The sequence below is a fragment of the Ursus maritimus genome, unplaced genomic scaffold, assembly GCF_017311325.1.
Source record: "Ursus maritimus isolate PB19 unplaced genomic scaffold, ASM1731132v1 scaffold_6, whole genome shotgun sequence".
Classification (NCBI taxonomy): domain Eukaryota; kingdom Metazoa; phylum Chordata; class Mammalia; order Carnivora; family Ursidae; genus Ursus; species Ursus maritimus.
Genome location: NW_024426774.1, coordinates 30,810,240 through 30,836,069, shown reverse-complemented (window position 1 = coordinate 30,836,069; position 25,830 = coordinate 30,810,240). Strand labels below are relative to the sequence as shown.

Sequence of the window (25,830 nt, the reverse complement as noted above, 5' to 3'; positions counted from 1 at the left end):
CTCTGTGTTGGTAATTTATCATGGAGGCGTTTGTGTCTTACCCTGATACTTTGTGTATATGCTTCCTCACAATAAGCTATAGACTTAATACCAGAGAAATACTTTCTAAGTTTTTTTATGAAGATCAACCCAGTTCAAGACAGTATTAAATAAAAATCAGTTTTCTTCTGCTTTGATAACATACTGCTGTCTGGCTTATAATAAGTTATTGCCCCTCTTTCTGCCTTATTTTCTCAAGGGAGCCAACGAATTCCCAATTCCATTGTGAATTTTTTATGACGAGCATAAAGTAGGAAATGTTTATGTCCTTTCAGTCTGAGACACAGCTATAGGCACATTTTAGAGAACATAGTAATATTGTAATAACATTGTATGGCGACAGATGGTGACTACACTTAACCGTGGTGAGCACTGGATAAGCTATAGAATTGTCCAGTCAGTCTGCTGTGCACCTGAGATTTATATAACATTGTATGTCAACTATATTTCCGTAATAATTCTTTTTGAAATTATATTGACATGTTTTGTTTGGAGAAATTAGATACTTTATGTGAGTATATTTTGCAAATAAATGAAACAATCAGGTTTTATATAAAATAGGTTTTACTTTGTTTCTTTCCCTTTTATTATTACCTTTTCTCCTTTAATTATTCAGGGCCCTCATTGTGACTTTGTGCTTTAATAAAGTAAAGCCCTTTGAGGCCTTGCTATGTTTCATTCATCCCTTCATTCCCTGCCCACATCCCAGCCTGTTTGGAGTAGGAGCTTCCAGAGCTAGCCCGGCACTCAGGCTTGTGAAATCAGAATGCTTAATCATAGTCAACAGTGGCTCTTAGACCTCAGTATGCGTCAGAATCACCTGGAGGGCTGGTTAAAACCTAAATTGCTGGGCTCACCTTCAGAGCTTCTACTTCAGTAAGTCTGAGGTGAGGTCCAAGAATTTGCATTTCTAACAAATGCCTCCATGATGCTAGTAATGCTGATGTGGATGGACGGACCACTTTGAGAACCACTGGGCTTTTTTTTTTTTATGATATGTTAGTCCCCATACAGTACATCATTAGCTTTTGATATAGTGTTCCATGATTCATTGTTTGCGTATAACACCCGGTGCTCATGGCAATACATACCACTGGGCTTCATAATAAAATGTATTAATGAGAGCAGTTATGTTTTTCCTTCAAAGTACATGGACTGCATTCCGTGGAATCCCCTTTTCTTTGCCCTAAATAATAATCACTTTCAAACTTCCAGAGGTGCCTCTCAGTTCTTTTGGACTGTATTTCAGAAATGAATTCCGTATCTATATTCTTAATTATTTGTGCATTTTCATCATATTCCCTCAACCTTTTTTTCCTCCATACCCAGTGTTTCTATACCCTGTGTTCCACTGCACCGTGATCCTTTTTTCTATCTCTGCTGCTCCAGAAGCCATGCATGTCCGAATGCCTAGATACAAACGTGTTTGGAGAAGTACACAGGAAAGTTAATTATTTAACCCCACAACCAAAATAAAGGAGTAGACATTGTTTGAAAATGTCCTTTCTCCCCTTGTAGTTTGGGATTTTATAGTTCTTAACCATAAGGGAGACTCACACTAATCGTATCTTGTTGAGACTTAGGTAATGAAATTACATTGCTAATTTACTTACTTTTCTCCCATATAAATGTATGTGTATGTATGTTGTCTTGTTTTAAATGTCTTCTAAAATGAATTCCTATTAAAAATAAGTTTCTTTTTTAAGAACTGGCCTGTTGATAAGACAGCTTACATGGTTAATTATGTACATATTTACATTACTCTTTTGTCTGTTATCTTTTATAAACTCTGCACTTTTTTTTTTTTAACCAGCTATTCCCCCGAAGGTGTACATGGTTATATGTAATGAACAATTGCTTACTATCAATATCTGGTAAGTCTTATAGTTTTTACATATCTTACAAGTGTTCCTATTTATGTTATTAGCTTTTATATCATGGTTATTTTTCTTTACAGGTAAAGCTTCTCAGCTTTATTCCCATAATTTACCAGGGCTTTTTGATTATGCAAGACAAATGCAAAAGTTACCTGTGTCTATTCCAGCACACAAACTCCCTGACAGAATACTGCCGAGGTAACTGTATATTTAATTATGTTTCATCCTTAGAGATAATATGTTAATTAATTCTAAATAATAGTCATACTACAAAAATTGAAAAAAGCACTCAGGTTGGGTTAATAGAAATCATGTGTAATGAAAAAATTGAACTGAAGACACCTCTGGAATTTTAAAACTGATTAGTATTTTCTACAAGGTTAAAACTAATTTTTTTCTATAATTTGCTAGTAATTTTTCATCACATATAGTGCTTTCGACATACTTGTGTTAATTTGAATGAAGTGAATTTTTTTCTAAGTACAGTTTCTAAACTTAGAAAATCAAAATGATTTATTAAATCAAATTTTTTACATTAGAAGATAATTACTTAGGAATTGAGGAGTTTTGCTTTTCTACTTTCAGGAATTTTTCATTTTTCTCTCTCTTCCTTTGGTTATTATATTGCACTTCATTTGTTGTCCAAAAGGTCTCTGAGTCTGGTATAAATCGTATTTTACAAAAACATTATACTATAGCCATTCTTCCTTTACCATATCATTATGTAGACAAACTAATGTATAACCTTAGCTTTCAAGTACCTTGAAAAGCTGTTGTTCTCAATTGCTGAGTTTACAGTAGAGCTTAAATTTGCCCCATTGTGCAAAAGACTTTAAAAATTAACCTTTTTGATGAAAATCATTTAAAAGTTATACTGCATGCTTTTCTGTCTTCTTAAAATAGACCACATTGAGTTTAATTGAGCCTTTTCACGATGACTCAGAGTTGCAACCATGAACTTGATTTATTAGACTTACATTATAATATCTACAGTTGGAGTTAGCTATTACTAGCCCCAAGAATGGGGTCAGGGAGTTTCTTTCTTCACATAGAGTTTATCTCCCTCTTTTTCTCCCAGCTGCCACTTGGTGCTGTTGATTTTCTGTCTTATATAGCACATCTCCATCTAGCTGTCTAACTTGATAATCCTAAATTCCTCTGGCATGGAAACTGACCCCAAGCTTTAAAAATATATGTAAGGGGGGACACCTGGGGGGCTCAGTCGGTCAAGCGTCTGCCTTCAGCTCAGGTCATGATCTCAGGATCCTGGAATCGAGTCCCACGTCAGGCTCCCTGCTCAGCGGGGACCCTGCTTCTCCTTCTGCCCTCCCCCCTGCTCATGTTCTCTCTCTCTCTGTCAAATAAATAAAATCTCTAAAAAAAATAATAAAACTATATGTAAGGTACAAGAGCCCTCCAAGGAATGTAAAGCACATAAATTTTAATGTATTCACTTTTTTATATCATTTTGTCAGAATAGAGACATATATAGCTTATTTGAGCTTATTTGTAGCTGTGTTTTAGTTCTTCAAATTTTACTGAATATACTAGACGTGAAGAAAGTTTCCTAGTATATACCTGAAACAAAACGGAATAATATATGACCTCTTCCTTTAAGGAATTTCCAGAGGAAGATGTTACCTCTAAGAGTGCTTTACTTCTGGGCTGTCATTTCATGTAACTTTGTTACAGTCAGTCTTCAGTGTTAGTAGCACTCACCAATGTGTCCTTCCCACTGTCTTCAGTTTTGTTATCAAGAATCAGTTATTGTAAAATCTACTCTTAATTCTCTCATTTACTGGCAGGAAATGTGAAAACCTTTTTTGCATGGTAAGATTTGATCTGTGTATTAGTACCAGTTCCTCTACTGCAAAGTGAGCACAGATTAAACTTCCTTTGAACATCTTATAATGTCCCGTGGTTCTCATTATAAGTCTAGGTACTCATTGTATTGTACTGTAAAGCCTCTGTAGTAAAGCGTAAGCTTTAGAATCTAGGTAGACTTGAATTTAAATCCTGCCTAAACTGACTAGGTTTGGGACCGTGAATAAATTATACAACCTCTCATCTATAAAATGGAGCCAGTAAACACCTATCTTGCAAAGTTGTTTTTAAAATGATAAAAGTATGTATGTATGGTATCCACCATGGTTTCTGGCACCCAGTAGGCTCTTAATAAGATCTGTTGTCATCGTTGTCAGGCGTGGTAAAATTGAACCGTGTCTGTAATGCACCCTAAAATATCTCACATCAAATACACTGAGAATGTTGGTTCACTTAGGATTCTAGTTAACTGGGTGCTGGTAAATAAATTTTATTGCCTTACTGTAAAATCATGACTAAAAGCAAGGTAAGTCTGTGTAGAACACTGTAGAAAATTATAAACTTATAACATTTCATTGTGCTGCTCACAACTGTTTGGAATGGTTTCATCATTGTTAACACTAAGCTGTACTTCGTAGTTGATCTTGTATTGACTGTGTGGTATTCTTTACAATCTTTCAGAACCTTGCAGTTAGTTAATCCTCCTGGTTTTGACAGATTCAGTAACTTAACCCCTGAGTAACCTTGGGACCAGGGGACGAGTTCACAAGTGTGGGCCAGGAACATTAAGCTCGTTGCAGTGCAAATCTATCAAAACCTTGATTTAGATTTTTTTAAACTTGAAAAAGCACTTTGGTTCAAGCAGTTTACTTAATTTAAAGGTGTGGAGAATTTTTGCTTTGTTTTAAGCTGTATGAAATTTTCACTGTATACGAAAGGGGCCTTTTTATAAATATTAATGGGATGCATGAATTGGAACGTTAAAACTCTTCCCAACATGAACATAGTTGAGGGGAACAATAGGTGCTTTAACCCAAAATTTGAAATCAAGGTGTTTTAGAGCACGTTGTCATTTAGTGCCTCAGTATCTGACAAATTTGTGTCATTGTTTAGGTACCATACTATTAACAAAATTCTCATTCACACAGATAAAGTACTTACAAGTGGCAACAAATTTTAACATCTTCTCTTGCAAGCTCAGAATAGTCTTTAGTGAAACTGATCCAGAATCATAAAAAGAGAAATGGATTTTTTTTTCCTAAGTTGTATCACTATGAACGCTACCGTTAAACTAAGACACTAGATTAAAATTCTTTCTTCCTAGAATTGCTAATTGTATGACATTGAGGAAATTATTAAATCTAACCCTCAGATTCCTATGCTATGACCTATCTCATGGAGGGACTGACACAGAACATGTGAAATTCATGGCAAACAGTAAGGTGTTAGTAAATGTTAGCAATAGTTACTAAAGTTTTTATAAACATAAACATCAGTATATAAAACATATTAAAAGCTAAAATTACAATTCCTCAGCATTATATACTTCGTTACTACTTAGCTGCCAGTTGTACAGTGACAAGAGCATCCAGCATGATTATTCTGAGCTTGTTTGGAGTGGTATTGAGCATGCATGCTTAGCTATTTTATTACCAGCAAAGCACAACTCTGTTTTTTGTTGTTGTTGTTGTTGTTGTTGTTGTTGTTTTTTAAAAGACATGCAGACCAATGACATCTAATCTGTGGCATGTTTACACATGTAAAAGAAGTTTAAATATGTATACAGAAATGGAGAAGTATAATTTGACATGTGCACAACCTAGCACTAACAGTCTGTTTTATCAACTTTCATTATAAAAGACATTTGAGTTTATATGTATTTTTTAATTGTAGTTTAAAAACTTATTTTAAATGGATTTTTACATATTAAGTTTGAATCAAATGTTTGCAGAACCTTTCTAAAGGACCTTTGCCAGAAAATCTATACCCCATTCTTCCTGAGTAGAGAAATAAAAATGTCTAAAAAAAGTTCTTACAAATTGTTTTCGTGGTAAGACAAGATTTTACATAGCTTAAATTTATTACATGTGCCAAAAATATCTTTCCTCAGTTTATGGCTTATCTTTTTACTTTCTTAGTGGTATCTTTTGATAAACCAAAGTTACTAATATATTCAACAAATTCATTCAACAAATTGTCATCTGTAGTTTAAGGTGATAGGGATCCATTCATGAAAATATATCAAAGTTTATTAATATTTTCCTGCATAATTTGTTCTTTTTGCATTTTTTAAAGAAATCCCAAGGTTATATTCTTCTAAATCTAAATATTTCATAGTCTTGTTTTTCATACTTTAATAAATCCTTAATCTATCTGGAATTGATGGGAGAGGGATGAGAAACAGATCAAGTGTATTCTTATTTTTTATAGATGACCTAGTAGGTTTAACAACTCATCCTTTCTCCACTGATCTGTAATGATACCATTATCATATACTAACTTCACCTACATGTATTATATATTCATTTTCATTTACATTTAGGAAATTTGCTGTATCAGCAAAAATCCCTGAAACCAAGTGGTGTCAGAAATGTTGTGTTGGTAAGTAAACTGATCCATAACATGTAGCTGTCCTGCTTTGCAGAGTAGATAAGAAAATACTATGAGACTCGTTTTTAAATCTAGTATAAAACAGTACTTCTCCAGGGCATTCTGCCAGTAATAGTTTATTTTTCCCCCTTAAGTAAAACAAATGTCTTGGCCATTCAGTCTCCATGTAAACTAAACCTAATGTAGTACCTTGCACATAACAGTTGTTTTGCAGATAATTTATTGACTGGATAAATGGAGAAAGTAGGATGACTTTTTATTACAGCTCTTTATCATACCCTGTTCTCCAGGGGGCCTGTTCTTTATCATTCTTATGCTGCTCGGCAATGGCTTATGAGACTGCATTTATTCATTCAGCATATATTTTCATGCCTTTAGTATGTGAAACCTTATGCCTGTGACGTGAAGGTTATAGTCTCCCTGTTCACACACCACGATCCTAAATTCCTCCCCCACCCCCATCACAACCATCTATTTTATTTGCATATAGCAAAAGGAAAAAAGAGTTTTCTTTCCTTCCCTTAAAAACCTTTGAGGCTTTATTATTTTTAAACCTATATTTTGAGATTTGATTAATAATGTCTTCATGTTGCTGGAACCAAAGCATCACTGCCTCTGAACATTGCTCCCGAAAGCACCCTTAGTCACCTGTCCCTACTGTGCTATATTCTCCCCGGATCTACTTAGGATCCTTCATTCGGGATCTCGCTGCCTCACCTAATCTCCCCGCTACCATGAGACCTAAAATCTCTCTTCCCACTGCCAGATCCCATAACAACCACCACCTTCATTTGTGCTCAAGACAAAACTCCTGCAAGTGATGGAGGAGTTTCCAGCTCTTACTGAAAGTGTTTTCACCCTGCAGTCTAATTAAGAAATTGAACTGGCAGCCAGCGTTTGTTTGTTTGTGTTCAGAGCATGCAACTGCTATTGTTAGGACTTTGTGTTGCAAAGGAACTTACATATACTTTTTTGCCTTGACAGTGCGAAATCCTTACACAGGCCATAAGTACCTATGTGGGGCACTTCAGACTAGCATTGTTTTATTAGAATGGGTTGAACCAATGCAGAAATTTATGTTAATTAAGGTAAGCATGAAAAGCAACCTAAGTAATTCTTAGTATAAAAGCTTCATTAAGTCAGTTTTCCTGCTCTTTCACCAAAAAACCCATTTTTTCTTTTTTTCTCATTTCTTCTCAAGTTAATTTCATGGTTTTGGATTATGTGGCAGGGTAGTAAAAATCTGCCCAATTGTAAGGCAATCAGTTGGCCAGATAAAAGTTTTAAAAGAGACTAGAGAAATAGTTCAGGGAAACGGCAGTGGGAGCGAGAAATAGCCTCTCACATACAGTCTCATGTCCAGAACAGGAGGTGTTAAGAAGCAGTGGAATGTTGTTTGAATGTATTCTCTAGTTGACCTGCTCCATCACAGCAGAGAAGCAACCTCCAGGTTGGTGTTTGGCCTAAGAGGACTAGGGATAACCATAGAGAGCGGGACCTTATTTATTTCGGTTATATGCCTAGCTGTTAATTTGCCCAGGCCTTCCCATGGATGGTTTTTTGTGCCTATGTTTCTCTAGAATCTTTAATTAATGACTATTCTTTAAAATATTTAACATTACTCAGCTGTAACTTAAAATTGGGGGGAAAACTAATAAAATGGTTCACTCACACCAAGGAAATACCAAATGAATTTTTGAAGCTGTTTTCTTTGCTATTTTATATAAGTTAAGTAGTGTTATTTCCTGAGCATTTGAGATCTCCCTGGAACTTGGGGTCAGAATATAATTGGGGTGGATTCTTCCTAAGATTTATAATACAACATTAGGATATGTAAAGTATTGGCTTCCTGCTGTTTGAATTTCTGTAAGTGACTAAGGAATCTATTTTTCATTTCCTATCACTGTTTATTAACCTCAGCATTAAGTAGGGCTAAAGAAATGGAAAAACAGCTTCAAGAGTTTTGAACCCATTGAGGTGCTATTGCCACAAATCACTGAAACAAAAGTTATTTAAACCAAAAGCTGAAGGGGAAAAATAAATAACCTTATAAACTGTCTGTGGCAGAGCTTCTGAATACAGCCCATTTATGGCAAAAACTGTTTTGTTCTTGGCGCCTCTTTGTTCTTACCCACTTGACAAAGCATGCCTTCTCCTAGATGGAGTGGTAAAGTGTACCCGGTTTGATTTTTTTTGCAGTCCTTCCCTGTCTTCTCTCTGCCTTTACCCCTTTAGTCTGTTTTAGATACGTCCTCTCTATTCCTTTCATTCCTAGCCTCTATCAGGATGAAAAATAGTTTCATTATGTCAGTGTTCATAGATACAGTCTGATTAAACCTTAGGATGAATGATTTTTCTGTGTTACCTGATATGTTATACCACTTATTCCTAACATAACAAAAGACGCTTTTCTCTATTAAAGGAATTTTAGGTATGAAGAACACGCAGGAGAGAATATATACTTTGAAGACATGGGAAGCGTAAAAATTACCCATCCACGTCTTCTTTTTCCACGACTTCTGTAATCCCAGGGAGCCTGGCCTGCCTAATTAATGAGGCCTGTTGCCACTGTTCTAAGATACTACACTTAGAATACAGTCTCCCTCAATGGGGCGCCTGGGTGGCTCAGTTGTTAAGCGTCTGCCTTTGGCTCAGGGCGTGATCCCGGCATTCTGGGATCGAGCCCCACATCAGGCTCCTCCGCTGGGAGCCTGCTTCTTCCTCTCCGACTCCCCCTGCTTGTGTTACCTCTCTAGCTGGCTGTCTCTGTCTGTCAAATAAATAAATAAAATCTAAAAAGAAAAAAAAAAAGACAATCTCCCTCGAGACTTCGCACCTTCCCACTTTCTTTAAACTCCCTTAACTCTCTGTGGGCTCTTACCCTGAATCTTAACCCAACTCTCCTTCCCCTGTCTACTTCAAGATATTGTGGGTATTTTGTTTCTGTTTGACATTATTTGGATTACTCTTTATGATGTTTCTATTCTACAGTCTTATAAGATGTATTCAAAAACATTTTCATCTTTTCTGTAGTCTTTCTTCCTCTTAATGACATTCTGACAGTTTTTCCTTCATTAGACTACATTTTCGTCATAAGTAAAAGTTAGAAATTAAAGACCTTCTCAGCAAACAATTATGTACTTACTATAAACCAGGAATAGTGCTTTTTAACCAGAGAGACAAAAGTGAGTAAGATAAAGTCACTGGCCTCAAAGACCATCACCAGTAGCAACTGGATTTAGAGCTCTTGGACGGGAGTCCTCTTCTGTTAATGACTTAACACACATTATTAGAAGCTAAATAGAATTATTCAGAATCTGTTGGTTTTCTTATTTGCTGATAAAAAAATTGAACAGGAGCTTTGTTTTCTGCTTTACTGCTTTTATCACATTTCAAAGAGGATTATTTCGAATGTTTTTGCCTTATTAAAAATCTGACCGGTTTTAGGCAAAGCGTATTCCCCAGGTAATGGGAAAGCTTCTAGAGAGGAGATTTGGAGAGTGTTGATGAGGAGTGTCTGGCAGTCCCAGGGAAGGAAGGGATATGGGTGGGGACAACAGGTGCACAGACAGCTTCACCTTCTAACCACAAGGACCACATTGTATTTTCTAACACCTAAAGAATAGCAGTTATAGTAGCCCCATTTCACCTGTTTCTTTTCTCCAGACTTTATTTTCTTTAGAATTTATGAGTTGCCAGATTAAAAAATAAATTCAGTAGCTTTGTTAAATACTAGTAATGCTAACCTTTTGGGAAATAAAATGCAAATACAGCCCATTTATATGAGCAACAAAAATATAAATATATTAACAGTGGGGTTGTTAAAGCATGTATAAGACCGATATTTTGGGAGGGAACCTTTTATTGTGAAGAATATCGCTAGCACCTCAGAACTCCCCATGGTACCCCCTGTCAAGTCAGCTCCCTTCCTTTCCATTTTGACTGTATAAATACGCACCCCTAAACATTAGAATTAATTTTACCTGATCTTTCAACAGCGTGTAAGTGGAATCATAAAGTGTGTATTCACTCATGTCTGGCTTTTGTGCAGCATCGTGTTTGTGTCGTTGGATGTAGTTATAGTTCGTTCGTTGTCAGTGCTGTGTAATTTCCCACTGTGTGAATATGCCACTGTTCTATCTATGCACTGTGATGGGCATTTGGGTTACTTCCAGGTTTTTGTTATTTGAACAATACTGCTGTGAACATTTTTGCATATGCCTCCTCTGCACGTGCATGCTCGTATTCTCTAGAACATATAATCGGAGTATGACTGCGTGTCTTCAACGGGAACAGATAGTGTAGTTAACCAGTGTGGCTCTGCCATACAGGTCAGGCCCCCATCACTTTGTGAGCATTCGTCTGCTGCTCTCCTAGTCACACTTGTTATTGTCAGTCATTGCATTTTAGTCATTCAGGTGGCTATATGGATAGTCTCTCGTAGTTCCATTTCCTGATGACTGATGACGTTAATGTTCTCCATCTATTTTTCTAACTTAAGAAATAGGAATTTATTTAGTCTCTTTGTAGCAATATAAAAATAATTTTGAAGTTATGTAAAATTAAAATTGGTTGCATCATAACTGTGAGTTTATGAGTAGTCAGTTGAGCTATAAGGGTAAATTTCTCTTATTTGTGTTTTTTTTCTGTCCATTTACAAGAGGAGTGTTTCTTGCTAATGAGCGTTTCAGTGCTCTTATCCGTGTGTGCTCAGCTGGATAAGAAGACAGGGAGTATAACTGAAGCGCATCATATCGGGCGGCAGGAGACTCTGCCACAAAGGGATGGGGGACCCTAGGCTGGTCACCAAATTTCTGGGTCTCTGTTTTCACCTCTGAAAAGGTGACTTACAAGTTCCCTTCCAGCCCTAATGTCCTAAAATTAGGTGATTTTTAACTTAAAAAATTTTATGGTGCCAAACCTAAAATCAAATACTTTATAATGTGTATTTTTCTGCATATCCAAAGTTTCTGTGACAAGAGCAGTCTTTTTAGTAGAGAGTTATTGTCTATATTTTCATAAAGCTAAAAATTCTTAATAATGTTCTCATGAAATTATTTGGCTTTTGTTTTCCTTTGTTTAATATATTTTTGTTTCTCTCTCTAGCACATAGATTTTCCTATACCATGTCCACTTAGAGTGTTTGAGATGCTGGTAGTTCCGGAACAAGAGTACCCTTTAGTCTGTGTTGGTGTCAGTAGAGGGAGAGACTTCAACCAAGTGGTTCGATTTGAAACAGTCAATCCAAATTCTACCTCTTCATGGTTTACAGAATCAGGTTTGTGATTTTTATTGAATTAAGGCCAATACATTTGATTTTATAAATAATAAATTTACCATATCTCTCATTAGGCAAAAACAGTGCATAAAAAGCCAATCTAGAATAACTTACTAAACTGGAATAAAGAGAAGATGGCTTGCTTTAAAATAGCTAATTTGTTTGAGGCATTTAAAACATCATGCATTCCCAAACCTGAGTATACGTCGGAATCACCCAGAGGCTTGCTGGCCCCCACCACCAGTTCTCCTTTCAGTAGATCTAGAGTGGGGCCTGTGGATTTTCATTTCTGTATGTTCCCATGTGGCGCTGAGGATTCAGATACAGCAACCACACTCCGAGAACTACACATACACACATACCTCAGGCCTAGAAAAGTTTATTTAAATAAAAGGAAAAACTGCATTAAGTATAGTTTATTTTCCATGATATTCCTATAATTCATACACAGGTACTATGCAGTAACTTCCATACATGTTTAATGATTTGTAATTAGGACATAAATTATAATTAAACAGCTCCTTCTGAAATATTAGAGAGTCTTGAAAATAATTCTTTTATATAAGGTTTTTCCTTAAATTTTGATCTGTGTTGTCCAGTTGCATAGCAGATCTTTCCTTCATAGCTAGTATCTTAGGAAATATTTCCAATTAATGAGCTTTTTACAAAAATTTGATTATAGTTTGAAACCTTCGATTTTGTTGCAGTCAGTACACATTAATAAAACTTGTGTTTTGTGGTAAATAAATCTGATTGAACTTTTACACTTGAAAAAGGTTGACCTGAACAATCTTTTTTTCTTATTTATAAGCACTGTGTTATGGTGGAGCTCTTTTTGCTGTTTTTCCCTTAAAAAATAACATTGTACAGTGTTTTGCTGTAAAATAGACAGTGACCATTTTAGAAGGCACTTTTTATTTATTGAGAGAGCAGGGAGTGGGGGCATGGAGGGTAGAGGGACGGGGATAGAGAGAGAGAATCTTAACTGGGCTCCACGCGCAGTGCAGAGCCCAGCGCAGGGCTCGATCTCGTGACCCCTGAGATCATGGCCTGAGCCAAAATCAAGAGTCACACTTAACTGACTGAACCACCCAGGCGACCCTAAAAGGCAATTTTTAAAGGTCTTGCAGAGGCTTTTTGTCAGAGTCTTTGGGTTCTTAGGGAAATATTAAGAAGCCAGTTTGCCAATAAATACTGATTAGTCAGGAGTTTGTTGGAAGCCTGAGTGTTCACAAAAGGAAAGAAATTCAGAGTTGAGGTTTTTTGGCTGTGAAAAAAAATCACAAACACATTCACAAAAACCTAGAGACAGTTACATGACTTACTGAAGCCCAGGAGACTTGAAACAGCTTTCCTTTAAGGACACATTGTTGAAGGAAAACATGGTTTGCCCCTAGCAACAAATGTGGCTTCTCTGGCTCCCTCCAAGTGTCTGTACTGCGTATTCCCTTAGACACCCATCTTCTCTTTCGGACAGCAGGTGCACTCCTGCTTTCCGGATCTCTCCCTCCCTGTTTAATAGGAACGCATTGTTGGGTGACTGGTACTTTATTGTTAGTGAATTTCAGTTAATGCCTTATTTCTCCCAAGCATTTTAATTTTAAATCCTTTTCTACTAATTGTTAAATGAAGGGCCTAGTCTCTTCACAAAAGAATTTTGTACAGCTGTGGGTACCTTTCTTTGGAATCTTTGACTTCATTCTCTTACTGTAAGGAAATCCGTTTATTTAAGGTTAAATATGATAAGTATCATTCATCTCTGGTTTTGAGATTATAAGATAAAAATTGAGTGAGAGAGAAAGCAGAGTTAGACTTTAGAATCATATGAAATTCTAAGCCAGTGGCTTCCTAAACTCTGTTGCCGTTTAGAATCTACTTTCGGAAGCTTTTAAAACTCCTGATACCTCAAGTCATACAGACTCCCAATTAAATAAGAAAATCTAGAGGTGGCTGCTAGGCATCAGTATTTTTTAAAGTTCTCTAGATGATTCCAGTGTTTGGTAACTAACTGATAGAAGCAGTTGGTAAAACCTTATTTTCCTAACTTTCTCTCTAGTAATGCTAGACTGGCTTCCTGAACTGAAGTAGATTGTATAGATATGTTCAGATTGTTAATTTTCACCCATGTGTATAAGAGCTACAAAGATGTGATTTGCTGGCTTGTTCCATGTTCTTTCAACCCTGGTTGGTTACAGAAGTACTGGGTCTAAACTACGTTTGAAGGTCTGAAATATGGCAGTCCTTGGATGGCCTAGTACTAAATACTGTGGGAAGGAGAAAATGGTAGACTATAGGTCATCAGACTCACTCTACAGGAAATATAAGGCCCGAAAAAAGCGCTATAGCTCAGCAATTTTAGTTTTGATGTTCATACAAAGTTTGGGATATTCTGCTTTTCACTTTATGGCAAATCATCATTTAAACATTGTCAGGTTGTAAGAATTTTGATAAATCATTATAATAAAAATAATGCCTCTTTGCATTTTGGTAATACTTGATAGTTCTCAAAATACTTCAGTATTTCTTTTAATTCATTTGTGCTTGAAGTAATTTGTTTGACACTCTGATTCATTCACTCAATAAATATTTATTGCGTGTGGTGCCAAGCATTACCATATAATGGTGTACAAAGCATAGTCCCTGGCCTTCTGAGTTTAAAAGCAGAAATCATTCCTAACCGTAATATAGAAGATGAGACTCCTGATTTCACGTATGACTAGAAATGATGACATCACCCGTAGTAAGGACAATAGTCAGCCCTCCACCGAGCACTCACTTCGTTTAGTAGCACTGCATGAGAGTTAAGACCCAAGCAGCCTGGCCCAGCCACTACATATGTATAACCAAAAATTTAAATCCATTTCAAATTCAGTGATGTTCAGAATTCTTGTATTTACATCTCTGTGATTTCGCTATTACTTTTTTATGTAAGTTTATTGAGTTTGTTTGTGTTACAGATAGCCCACAGACAAGCGTTACTCATGTAACCCAACTGGAGAGAGATACCATTCTTGTATGCTTGGACTGTAAGTTTTTATTTACAAACATCTTCCTTTAACACATTTTATTTTATCTTCGTTTCTGAGTGACTTTTCCCCACCTTCTTTAGGTTGTATAAAAATAGTAAATCTCCAAGGAAGATTAAAATCTAGCAGAAAATTATCATCTGAACTCACCTTTGATTTCCGGATTGAATCAATAGGTAAGTGAAAGTTTTGTATTTCTTGTTTGATTGCAGTAGTAAATGCTTAAAATAAGTTACCTGATAATTATCTGAAATTACAGAGGGATATTACTAAGGACACATTTTTTTAAAATACAGGCTATGATGAATATGAGGTCAGTATCATCTTCACTTTTATACATTCTCTGAAATAGTTTAATAACTGATATAATCTATAAATAATGTTATCCTCCTTAGAGAATTTGACATTTCAAAAGAAACAATTATATATTATTTTTCATGACACAGTTATGAATTCCCATTTCCTCCAAACTCCTGTAGAGTTTCCCTATAAGTACTTTAAAATTTAGGACTTAGGATATTCTGTTGTATTTTTGTTATTGTATTTGCTGATCAGAGCATTTTAAGCATCTCCATAAGATTGTGGAATCTCCTCGTCATTGTCACATTTTGCTTGACTAGAGTGTTTTCTGAAAAAGGATTTCTTACAGAACCAGTATTCTAAAATGATCAGATTCTAGAAAAATTAGGTAAAAATGATCATATATGAGATGGTGCTAGGAAAATGAATGAGAGCTACTTCAGTATTTAACTAGACACAATTTTTTTGGTCTTCGTTATGAGTGAAAGATATTTGCACATATATATGTTGGTTGAGGGTAGGGCCAGGGGCAGATAGTTCATTTGTCTTATTCCTGGTTCTATTTTTACTCTCTCCTCCGACTAGAATGCCTCTCTGCCAGCAAGCAAATGCTGATGATAGTAATGAGGGGAAAGCTCTTCAAGATGTTAAAATGGAATCCATGCTTAAAAACACATAGCCAGGGCCAAAGTAAGATAAAGAACAGAAACTCAAAGCAGTATGCAGGCCTGAAGCCAACAGATGTGCTGGGCTCCTGGTGATAAAGAAGACTAAAAGGATCCCACAGGAGATGGGAGCCAGAACTATGCTCCTTGTTTGAGGGGCCTGGTAACCAAGACTCTCCTCACCTAGGCCTGATGGCTTTATAGGAAATTTTTATCCGCTCTTAAAAAAAAGAGATCATCGCTCTCCTATACAAACTATTTCAGATTATTGACAAAGAAGAAGTGCTGAACAAATCAGTGTTTAACACTGATACTAAAATCAAGCAAGATTAGTACAGAAAACAAAATAATCCAGTCTCATGAATATAGATTTTGAAAAAATCTAAACAAAGTACTAGCAAATAGAATTCCACATCATCAAATAAGACTTTATTTCAGAAAAATAAGGATGGTTCGTTCAGCATCAGAAAATTTATGTAATAAAGCACATTAAATTTTTAAAGCAAAAGGTCACATAATTTTTCAGTAAATACACAAAAAGAATCGAAGTCATTCATGATTTAAGGGGAAAAAACCCAGCTTCTTAACAAATTAGGAATAGAAGGAAATGTTCTTCATCTAGCAAAGCCTATTAAAAAATATTCATATTTCAGTGATCAAACTCTCCCATTAAAGTCAAGAACAAGATAAGAATACCTGCCATCATCACATTTCAACATTGTCTTTCTAGACAAGAAAAGGAAACTGTGAGGATTAGAAAGAAAAAAGTAAAAGATCCTTTTTTTGCTGATGGTATGATTATCTATATAGAATGTACAGCTGTAAATAAACTACTGAACCACTAGAAGAATTCAGAGTTGCTGGATGTGACTAAAACAAATGAATAGCTTTTCAGTGTGCCAGTAATTAGGAAATTTTTTATAGGAAAAAAGATCTCATTGACAATGGCAATAAAGTATGTGGAAATAAATGTAATCAAAATGTTTAAGACCATTATCTAGGGAATTCCAAATTATTGTTTAAAAACGGAAGATTTGAAAACAAATCAAGAACTATACCATGTCCATGGATAGAAAGACTGAATATGAGAAAGGTGTCAGTTCTTTGTAAGTTAAACCACACATTGGGTGCATTTACAATAAAAATCCTGATAAGATGTTTTGTGCCACTTGGTAAGCTGATCTGAAAATTTGTATGGAAGTACCAAAAGCCAAGAATAGTAAAATTTTGATGAATATTTTGCCCTACTCAGTATTGAAACTTTGACAAAGCCATAATGATTAAGACAGTGTGGGATCAACACAGGGACAAATAAACAGAACAGTGGCACCACAAGAGAAGTTCAGAAATGGGCCTACCTGTTAAGTGGAAACTTACAGCATATGTCTGTGGGCAGTGGTGGACATTCAGCAGATGATGCTGGTACTGCTGGTTATCTGCAGGAAACAAAATTAGATATTTTCCTCACTGAAAACACATAAAAATACGTATATAAATATGTAAATATTAAAAGCAAAGCTAATATTTTTAGAAAGTACATATGCCTGTGTCCCAATAATTTTGTATCTAGAATTAGACAATTTTGCACATGTATTCAAGAAGAGGCACAGAATGTTTTAGTTATAGATGCTAATAACAAAAAACTAGAAACAATTTAAATGTTCATCAGATCACTTGTATGAAAGTTGGAAGCATTCAATATAAAGTTTGATATTGTGTAGTAATAGTAAAAACAAACATGAGAATGACAAGCACCAAATTGGTAATAGTGGTTATGTCAGGGAGGAAGGAAGGGCTAGAATGGGATTGCAGGGGTTGTATACGGATGTCAGCTGTATTTGGTTTTATTTAAAACAAAAGGCAAATATGGCAAAATGTTAGGATTTGATAGTTAAATGGTAGGTACATGTTTCTGTGTTATTCTCATATTTTTCTATCTGTTTGAAATACCTTATTTTCAAATATTGTCATTTTATCAAAACAAAAATTTCTGTAAACAGAACAATATTTTCGAATTTTCTTTTTTCTTGCCAAAAAGATGAATAAGTTCTAACTGGTATATGTATATTTTTAATTTCAAAAGTAAAGATACTACGTAAATATGGAATAGCTGACATTAGTTACTAAATGAAGTATTGCTATGCAAGATAGAGGGACAAAATGATGCTTATCGGTTGAACTTTTGTACTATTAACAGTAACTGAGCTGTTCTTGCCTGCTAGTTTGCCTACAAGACAGTGTGCTAGCTTTCTGGAAACACGGAATGCAAGGTAGAAGTTTTAGATCTAATGAGGTAAGTAATCTTTTAAAAATTGTGTCCATTAAATAGTCATGAAACTATCAAATTCTATTTGAACAATTTTCTTTAACTTTGGAAAATTCTTAAATGATACGAGGAATGCTTGATATGCTCACTTTATTAATATTTACTGTATTCAGCCTGGTAATTACCCTGATTCACTTGACATTTGTAAGATTCTTTGCTGCCCCCCCCCCCTTTTTTAATAGATGCTTTGGTAGAGACATGCCAATTGTATGTTCTGGTTTGATTGTTTTAAGATTTTATTCATATATATATGTATATATTCTATATATATATAGAATATATATATTTATATATAGAATATATATATTTACATACACATATGTTTTATATATTATATAAATTTTAGAGAGAAAGAGCATAAGTAGGGGAGGGGCAAAGGTAGAGAGAGAGTCCCAAGCAGACTCTGAGCTGAGCACAGAACCCAACACGGGGCTCAACCTCACGACCCTGAGATCATGACCTGAGCTGAAATCAAGAATCGGGCGCTTGACCGAGAGAGCCACCCAGGCGCCCCGCCCCCATTTCTTCCTACCTTAATTTAACTCTAGGAACAATTTAACTCCCAAGTCCTAGGACATACTCTGTTCTGCTCCTCATTTCCACCAGAAAGTGCTGGGGTTACAGATGTGAGCAAGATGTTGCCCCCAAGGATATCCAGGCCAGTAAAATCATCAGAAACTCTCCCAGTACCCCAGACCAGTCTTCAGTAGTACAACTTTCTCTTGAGCATAGGAAGGAAAGGAGAACCTTAGGTGCTTCAAGCAAGAAAGTAGCTCATTTGTGTCCTAAACTGTCATTCTAAGCTCGGAATATTTCTTCTAACCAAGTGGACATTATAGCAGAGGGACCGTGAGCATGAGTTCCAGAGTTGAAACGCCGGGTTCAGGTCTCCACCCTGCTGTTTTGTGACCGTGGTCGTAGCATATCACTTAACTTCTCTTTGCCCGTACTTTTCATTTGTGAATTGAGGATAACAAAATAGTACTTACGTCATTGGGTTATTAAGATTAAATGAAAGGAAGCACGTAATGTGCTTGGCATAATGCCTGGCTTATAGTAAGTATTCAAGAAAAGTCATAGGGGCACCTGGGTGGCTCAGCCAGTAGAGCATGCATGCGACTTTTGACCACGGGGTTGTAAATTCGAGCCCCAGTTGGGTTGTAGAGACTACTTAAAAATAAAATCTTTAAAGAAAAGAAAAGAAACTTCATAGCTAATGTGTTTCTAGTAGTTATTCCCACAAGAGGGCTGCTCAGGAAGATGTTTTTAAAATCACCTCGGGGAATTGAGCAGGGAGATAAGAACAGTCAACAACTAATAAACACTGGGCAGAGAAAGAAAGACTCTGTAAGCAGGATACCAGAGAGCAGTTTAAGAAAAAGAAAAAGATTGTGCAAAAAATCACCTGAGGGACTTTTTCAAACTGTGCCGGCAGCCCTTACTGAGTACTGTTCCTCTAAAAATGTTATGTCCTTCTAGTGGGCAAACCCCAAAACACAATGAAGATCAGTCATGGTGAGCCACTATCACTGTAGTGAGCATGTTGTATCCTTCAGGTGTGCTGGGTTCCGAAAGAGGTTGAGAATCGCTGGTGTTTCCAGAATAACTAATTGTAGAGGTACTAATGGAATACATTTAGTTTGGAAATCAAATTGTTTTTTCAGCCTATAAAATTGTGGGGAGAAGTTACTGTCATAACAATTTGGAATGTTTTGTATTCAGTAAGCAACAAATAGTGGCATAGTGGGTTTTTCTTTCTCCCGTAGACTTTTCTTTAACTCCCCAACTGGTAATGGGTCTCACTGAGGACTTCCTAAAGAATATATAACATCAGAATATACTATTTCGGGAGGCTGGGGGAGATGCAAGAGAGAAAAATCATCTGTTGAGCGCTGCCTTAGCTCGGCTTTATACCCACTACTGCTTGTAAGACCACACAGTACTGCTGCCGGGTAGAGATTTTCTCTCCTGTTTTACAGAAGACAACCCATTTTCAGCAAATTACTGCCTTGCCCAGTGTCATAGCTAGTGAGGAGGAGAACTGGGATTCAAATTCCAGTCTTGAGTTTCTCCCATCATACCACAGTGCCGCCTTTGAAGTAAAAGGACCAGATCTGGGTGGCTTGCTACTGCACTGGCCTTGCTGTTAGCATTAACGTAACTGACGGGTTTCCGATAAATAAATGGACTGCGTGCTTGCTTTTAAATTTTTCCCTTTAGGTCTGTAATTTAATAAGTAAATAGTTTTCCTACGCTCCTATTTTATGATTAATTCAAAATTAGGCACTTTTTTCCTAAACTAACTGATGTATCTATGTGCTGACTTAACAAACTAACACTCATGCAGGGATAGGGATCTGTTTTCATCTTAGGAATTATATTTCTCTTCTATAGAGTTATAAATTGAATGCCCATATAAAATTTTGTGCCTTTAATCCAGAAATTAAGTTTGTATTTTAATTGAACAGGTAACACAAGAAATTTCAGATAACACAAGAATTTTCAGACTGCTTGGCTCTGACAGGTATGGAAAGGGGTTGTATTAAATATGGAGTACTAAATGCATTCTATAAATCCAGCAAGAAACTGATTTCTTTTTTCAAGGGAATTGAAATTTCTACAGTAATATATTCAACATTGTATTTTTCACACTAAAGAATTCACAAGTCAGGAAGTTATAAAGCCTTTGAGACTGTGCCTGATCTTCCAAGTAACAGGAATATATAGATCTGTCAGTACTGATTTTGCATTAAACGTGCTGTCTAAAGTATGATTTACAGCACCAGAAAGAGGAAAATACCATATGCTAACAAATAAAACTTTCTGGTTTTAGTGCCAAATAGAATTTTTGGGTTCTATTCCGATATACTTTCTGATTCTTGAACGACAGGTTGTTTTATACTTTGTGAGAATTAAGTTCCCCCAGATTATTCCAAATACAGGTTTTCCCCACCTCTAACTCTTACAACACTGGCTTAGAGGTGGGAGGTGGTGGGCAGCAAAAGTACTTCCTGGAGCTGGAATTGGTTCTTTAATCATAGTGATTTGCAAATCATTTCCTGCCCACAAATCAAACAGCATTTATGGAGGCATAAAATGAAGAAGCCATGGAAAATGTTTCTGCTAACCGTAGTTTTCAAGAATAACTTCTGTTTGTTTATCACCTTTAGGGTCGTGGTTTTGGAAAGTAGGCCAACTGATAACCCCACGGCAAATAGCAACTTATACATCCTAGCAGGCCATGAGAACAGTTACTGAAGAAGACTGTGCTTTGACAGTTAACGTTGGAACGAGCACTACTGCTGCACCGTGGACGAAAGCTTGAAGCTGTACAGAGGCTGCAGTGACCTGGCTTCAGTCCCTTGTAATTTATTGTGGCATGAGACGAGATGGGGAGAATTTTTGTTTTCAGTGGTATGGATATATTTAGCATATTGAACCACACAAGTGCTTAATTCATTGTTATGTAATCTTTGTACATACAGGCAGTATTTTTCTGTGAAACTTCATATTGCTGAAGACATACACTACGAATTTATGTAGATAATGTACTTTTATGAGATGTACAAGTACGTGTCTTATCTGTACAGATGTAAATGTTAATGAAAATGCATTTGGGGTTAATATTTTAAGAATTCTTAGTATATTCTTGGGTGTGTCTATATTACAAAATGGGATGCTGGCAATGAAACCGTACATTTAACACTATTGTATTTTTATTATATGTAATTTAGTAATATGAATACAGATCTTGTAACTTTCCAAATTGTAATGGAGGCTATAATCATTTTATAATCTTGTTTTTAATTTTAATGCAAGTACACTGGTGTTTATATTTGCACAAAGTATTGATATGTGATGTATTAAGTCACAAAAGTAAGCTGTGACATTGTCAATGTGCATTTGGCTCCACAACATCTTTTTTAAATGTACTTGGATTGTTTTCTATGTGAAACAAACCAATTAACCACCTGTTGTAGTAACTGGTCTTTTTATATTTAAGCAGAATCCTGTAAGATTGTTTATCTGTGCTTAAAAACATACCTTTGAAAAATTTTTGAATCCCAGAATAGCGGTACCGTGGTGTAACACTGCAGTTGTCTGAATTACAGTATGCACAAAAAATAAGTTAGCATTATTAAAGAGTCCACACTAAACATTTCATAGAATCACATTGAAGACCTATAACATTCCATACAGTGGAGTGGTTCAAATTTCTAGTGAAATTTTTACTTTGGTTGGCCTTATTTTATGATCATTTTCGTATTTCTTTTGACTTAGAGTATTAACACATGGCCAAAATAATTTAGTTACTACCTCATATAAAAAATATAATGGTTACTACACATCACAGGAACTTAGTTTTCGTTTAAAGTCATTTTTTATTGCTTTTTTCCCAATGGAATATGTATATACCAAGTTTTAGCAAAATGCACACTTTGGCTCTTTTTTGGTATATGTTCTTTATATTTTAATGTGGGTATATACACTAGGAACAAACTAAATTGTGATTTATGGTCTTCATTTATTTTAACTGATAATGCTTTTAAATATATTCCTGATTGTACATAGTGTAAAATAAACATGTTTTTTAACATGCGGTTGTATAGTAGCTTGTCATCTGGCTTAATCTATATAGAGTAAGACTAAAATATATTAAGGAGAAAAACAGTTTTTTAATTATTCTGCATTGAATCCAATATACCCATTCTGGTCCCTCAGATCATATTTTTATTTGACTGTCATCTCAGTTTCCTAAAGGGGTATCTTTTATAAAATCTTCAACTTTCTGATCAGGAAAATCAATGAAACATTCATAGTCTTATGTATGAGCAGGTGTCGGCAAACATACCTCAGCCGAATCCTGCTCACTACTTGTTTTTGTAAATAAAGTTTTATTGGAACACCACACCACATACTCATTTATGTGTTGTCTATGGCTGTGTTTGTGCTACAGTGACAGAGGTGAGTGGTTGCAAGAAAGCTTTATGGCTTACAAAGCCTTAAATATTTACCATCTGACCCTTTACAGAAAAAGTTTGCCGACTCCCGGATTATGGAAAGGAAGGGGAGAGTTGGGGAATGCAGTTCTAGAGACTGAAGAAGGGGACAATTAGGTGGGAAGAACTGGATGGTGGATCATGAGGCACCATTTCTACCTTTGCTAGTCCCACTACCTTTCTGTGACTTTAGGTAAGTTGTTGACTCTAGAACAGTTTCCTTATCTAAAAACATGACTTCTAAATCATATAGGTGTTAATAGTCATAGCAGTTGTGTATATGTATCTCTTTTCCCAAATAAATACGTTGTCACTGATCTTAGCATTAATGACTGAATAATGACTGTTTTAAAAACGCATCTTTGCCAGTATAACATTTTGTCAACTTGTTGAAAAACAGACTCATGGAAAAGATTTTCAAGAAATCAAGATTCCGTTTTTGACATTTATTGACCAGGTTGTTGATCCTTTTTCTGGGCCACTGTTTTTTCTAATTTCCAAGTCCTGTAAGTTATATAAAGGGTCACATCTCAAAAAATTTAACAATCATATTTAACTGTCAAACACTTGAAATTATTTCCAGAAAATAAACTACTGGTTTGTGTGTTACTCATGGGCTTTTTAAAAACATAGACCCCCGAAATCAATCTTTGGGGGCCAAGCCCAATAACCTATTATTTTTATAAAGTCATGCAGATTATTCTGATGTGCAGTCCCTATGTGGGAAACATTGGTTGACCTGAATTTAAATAAGTTTTCCAAGGATATATGCCTCAGGATAATCTTTGATGACTCTTAAAAATGCAAATTTTGTAGCTCCACCTAGTAACTTTTGATGAAGGATCTTTATTCACTCAAAAGGAAAAGAGCCACTCACCTAAATGTTGGAGACAATATATTTCATCTTCATTTGAAGTTCAAGCTGTCTATCTAATTAGCTAGTTTCTTAGGCAGTAGTGTTGAGAAGAATGAGATCAGTGGTTTCTGGGCCTGTTGCTGTCATTCAGCTTACACGGATTCTAGGAGAGACGAGGAGAGAAAGGACAGATAGCAGTTTTCACCGTTACTGAAGAAAGATGAAAATGTACGCTATACAAAATAATGGGTAAGCACTAAGAGTATTACTTGAGGGAATATAGTAAGTATGCAGTGCATGTATCCGTGTTAGGTGTGATTCTACGTGTTTTACCAGATTGTCCCATGGAAGCCCCAGAACAGCCCAGTGGGTAGGTATTGTTAATGCCATTTTACAAATGAAGAAACTGAGGCACAGAAAGCTTAAATAACTTGCGAAAAAATATAACTGATAAGAGGTGGAGCTAAGATTTGAACCCAGGCCACTCGGTTCAAAGTGTATTCCTTTAAATACTATCCTAAAGTATGTATTACACAGAATACAAGCAGTGTATCCACTGCTCTCTAAAATACATGAAGAATTTTCCCCCCAGAAATTAGATTTATTTTCTCCAGCAGTTGGATTTCAAATTCTGATTTTCACAATCTCTCGAAATAAAAGAAATTAACTTCCTGTCTTAATTTTTTGGCTTTACCAAAAAGCATTTTTCTTTATTCAAAGTGTTTTGTACTAGAATAAAAGGATTTGCATAAAATAACTTTACAGTTAAAGCTTATTAAGTCTAGTCAAAACTCATTGCAAAGACTTTTTTTTCTTTTTACTTTTGCGAGATATTCAGTTATTTAACCAACATATATCATTTAACAGTTTATCCAGGCACCTCACTGACACTGGAAAAAAAGATGGAAAAGGCATCATTTCCAGTATTCAAGGAGCCCACTTGGATGAAAAAAAAAAAAGGTACAAAAGGCTGCACCTAATTATGCTTTGGGAAAAAGAAGGCCTTTGTGTGGAAGGTTATATATAAACCAGGTTGTTGACAGATGAAGAGTTCATCAAGTGCGGGACGAAAGGGTAGTGAGCTGTAGGTTAGACTAAGGTTCAAGGACCTTGAATGCAGGTTCGGGGAGCGGTGACCGTAAATGCACCTGAGCTTGGTTTAGAGCGCCTGGAGCACAGCGACGGGCGCAAAGCTAGAAAACAAAGTTGGGCCTGATTGTGGAGCGCTTCCTAATGAGAAAAGGAGCTGCAAGCTCCACAGTCAACAGTTCGAGGAACTGCAGCGACCAGACACGCCCACGAAAACAGGCCTCTGGGTTTGTGCGTCGGTGGTGACTTGTATCCTTACTGAGAATAGGTTCTATGGCCTAATGAGGGCAGAAATGAGTAGATGTGAGTTTATTGGGAGTATACTTGGTCTTGAAAGAGAAAAGAGATAAAGGTGGTTTCTGGTTTTATTTCCGAAGCAAATGGAAAATCGAAGATGAGGAAGAGCACAGTCACCTGAGGGAAGAAGGGGAAGCATGACCACCCTAAATCCCGCATGATGGGGAGCGTTTTATTGATGCTAAACAAGTATGTATGTGCTTATTAACATACAGTATTTTAAAGTTCATATTTGGGAACAAGATGGGTAAGTTTTGGCAAAAACGAGCTTGTGCAGCGTTAATCCATTTACTTCAATCTGGCATTCATCGTATTATTTGCCGGACTTGCTTCCCCCTGGGTGGCATATCTGTCGGGTTCTGAATCCGCTCCAGGTACCACAGTGCTTGCTGAACTGTGGACATGGCCGCAGTGTGCCCCGCAGCCGCTAGCTGCCTGTTACTGGAGAGCCTCCCCAAGAGTGCGGACAATAAAGCAGGACTGGGAAGTACTGACTAGTAAGAGAGCCTCTGACAAACTGAAGGTCTCTGCCCAGGCGGGGAAGCGGCCTCATTTCACCGTTTAGGTGGGCTTCGTTTTCCGTGCTCTTGAGGACTTGGAAAGGACAGGACTGCCTGCAATCACGGCGTTCAAGGAGAAGTAG

General features: G+C 36.2%; 1 protein-coding gene across 3 annotated transcripts in view; it reads left to right on the top strand.

The window, feature by feature from the left end:
* Positions 1–22,854, top strand: part of MAP4K3 (mitogen-activated protein kinase kinase kinase kinase 3) — a 181,544-nt gene extending 158,690 nt beyond the window's left edge. For 2 of the 3 annotated variants that reach the window (XM_040623136.1, XM_040623137.1), the window contains 10 exons: positions 1,853–1,913; positions 1,997–2,114; positions 6,283–6,341; positions 7,335–7,438; positions 11,457–11,628; positions 14,586–14,654; positions 14,738–14,830; positions 17,842–17,912; positions 20,414–20,469; positions 21,116–22,854. In XM_040623136.1, coding sequence (XP_040479070.1) covers positions 1,853–1,913; positions 1,997–2,114; positions 6,283–6,341; positions 7,335–7,438; positions 11,457–11,628; positions 14,586–14,654; positions 14,738–14,830; positions 17,842–17,912; positions 20,414–20,469; positions 21,116–21,203 — 891 coding nt within the window. In that variant the 3' untranslated portion in view covers positions 21,204–22,854. Of the gene's footprint in view, positions 1–1,852; positions 1,914–1,996; positions 2,115–6,282; positions 6,342–7,334; positions 7,439–11,456; positions 11,629–14,585; positions 14,655–14,737; positions 14,831–17,816; positions 17,913–20,413; positions 20,470–21,115 lie in introns of all 3 variants that reach the window. The other variant, XR_005832815.1, reaches the window with a different exon arrangement.
* Positions 22,855–25,830: the final 2,976 nt, after the last annotated feature.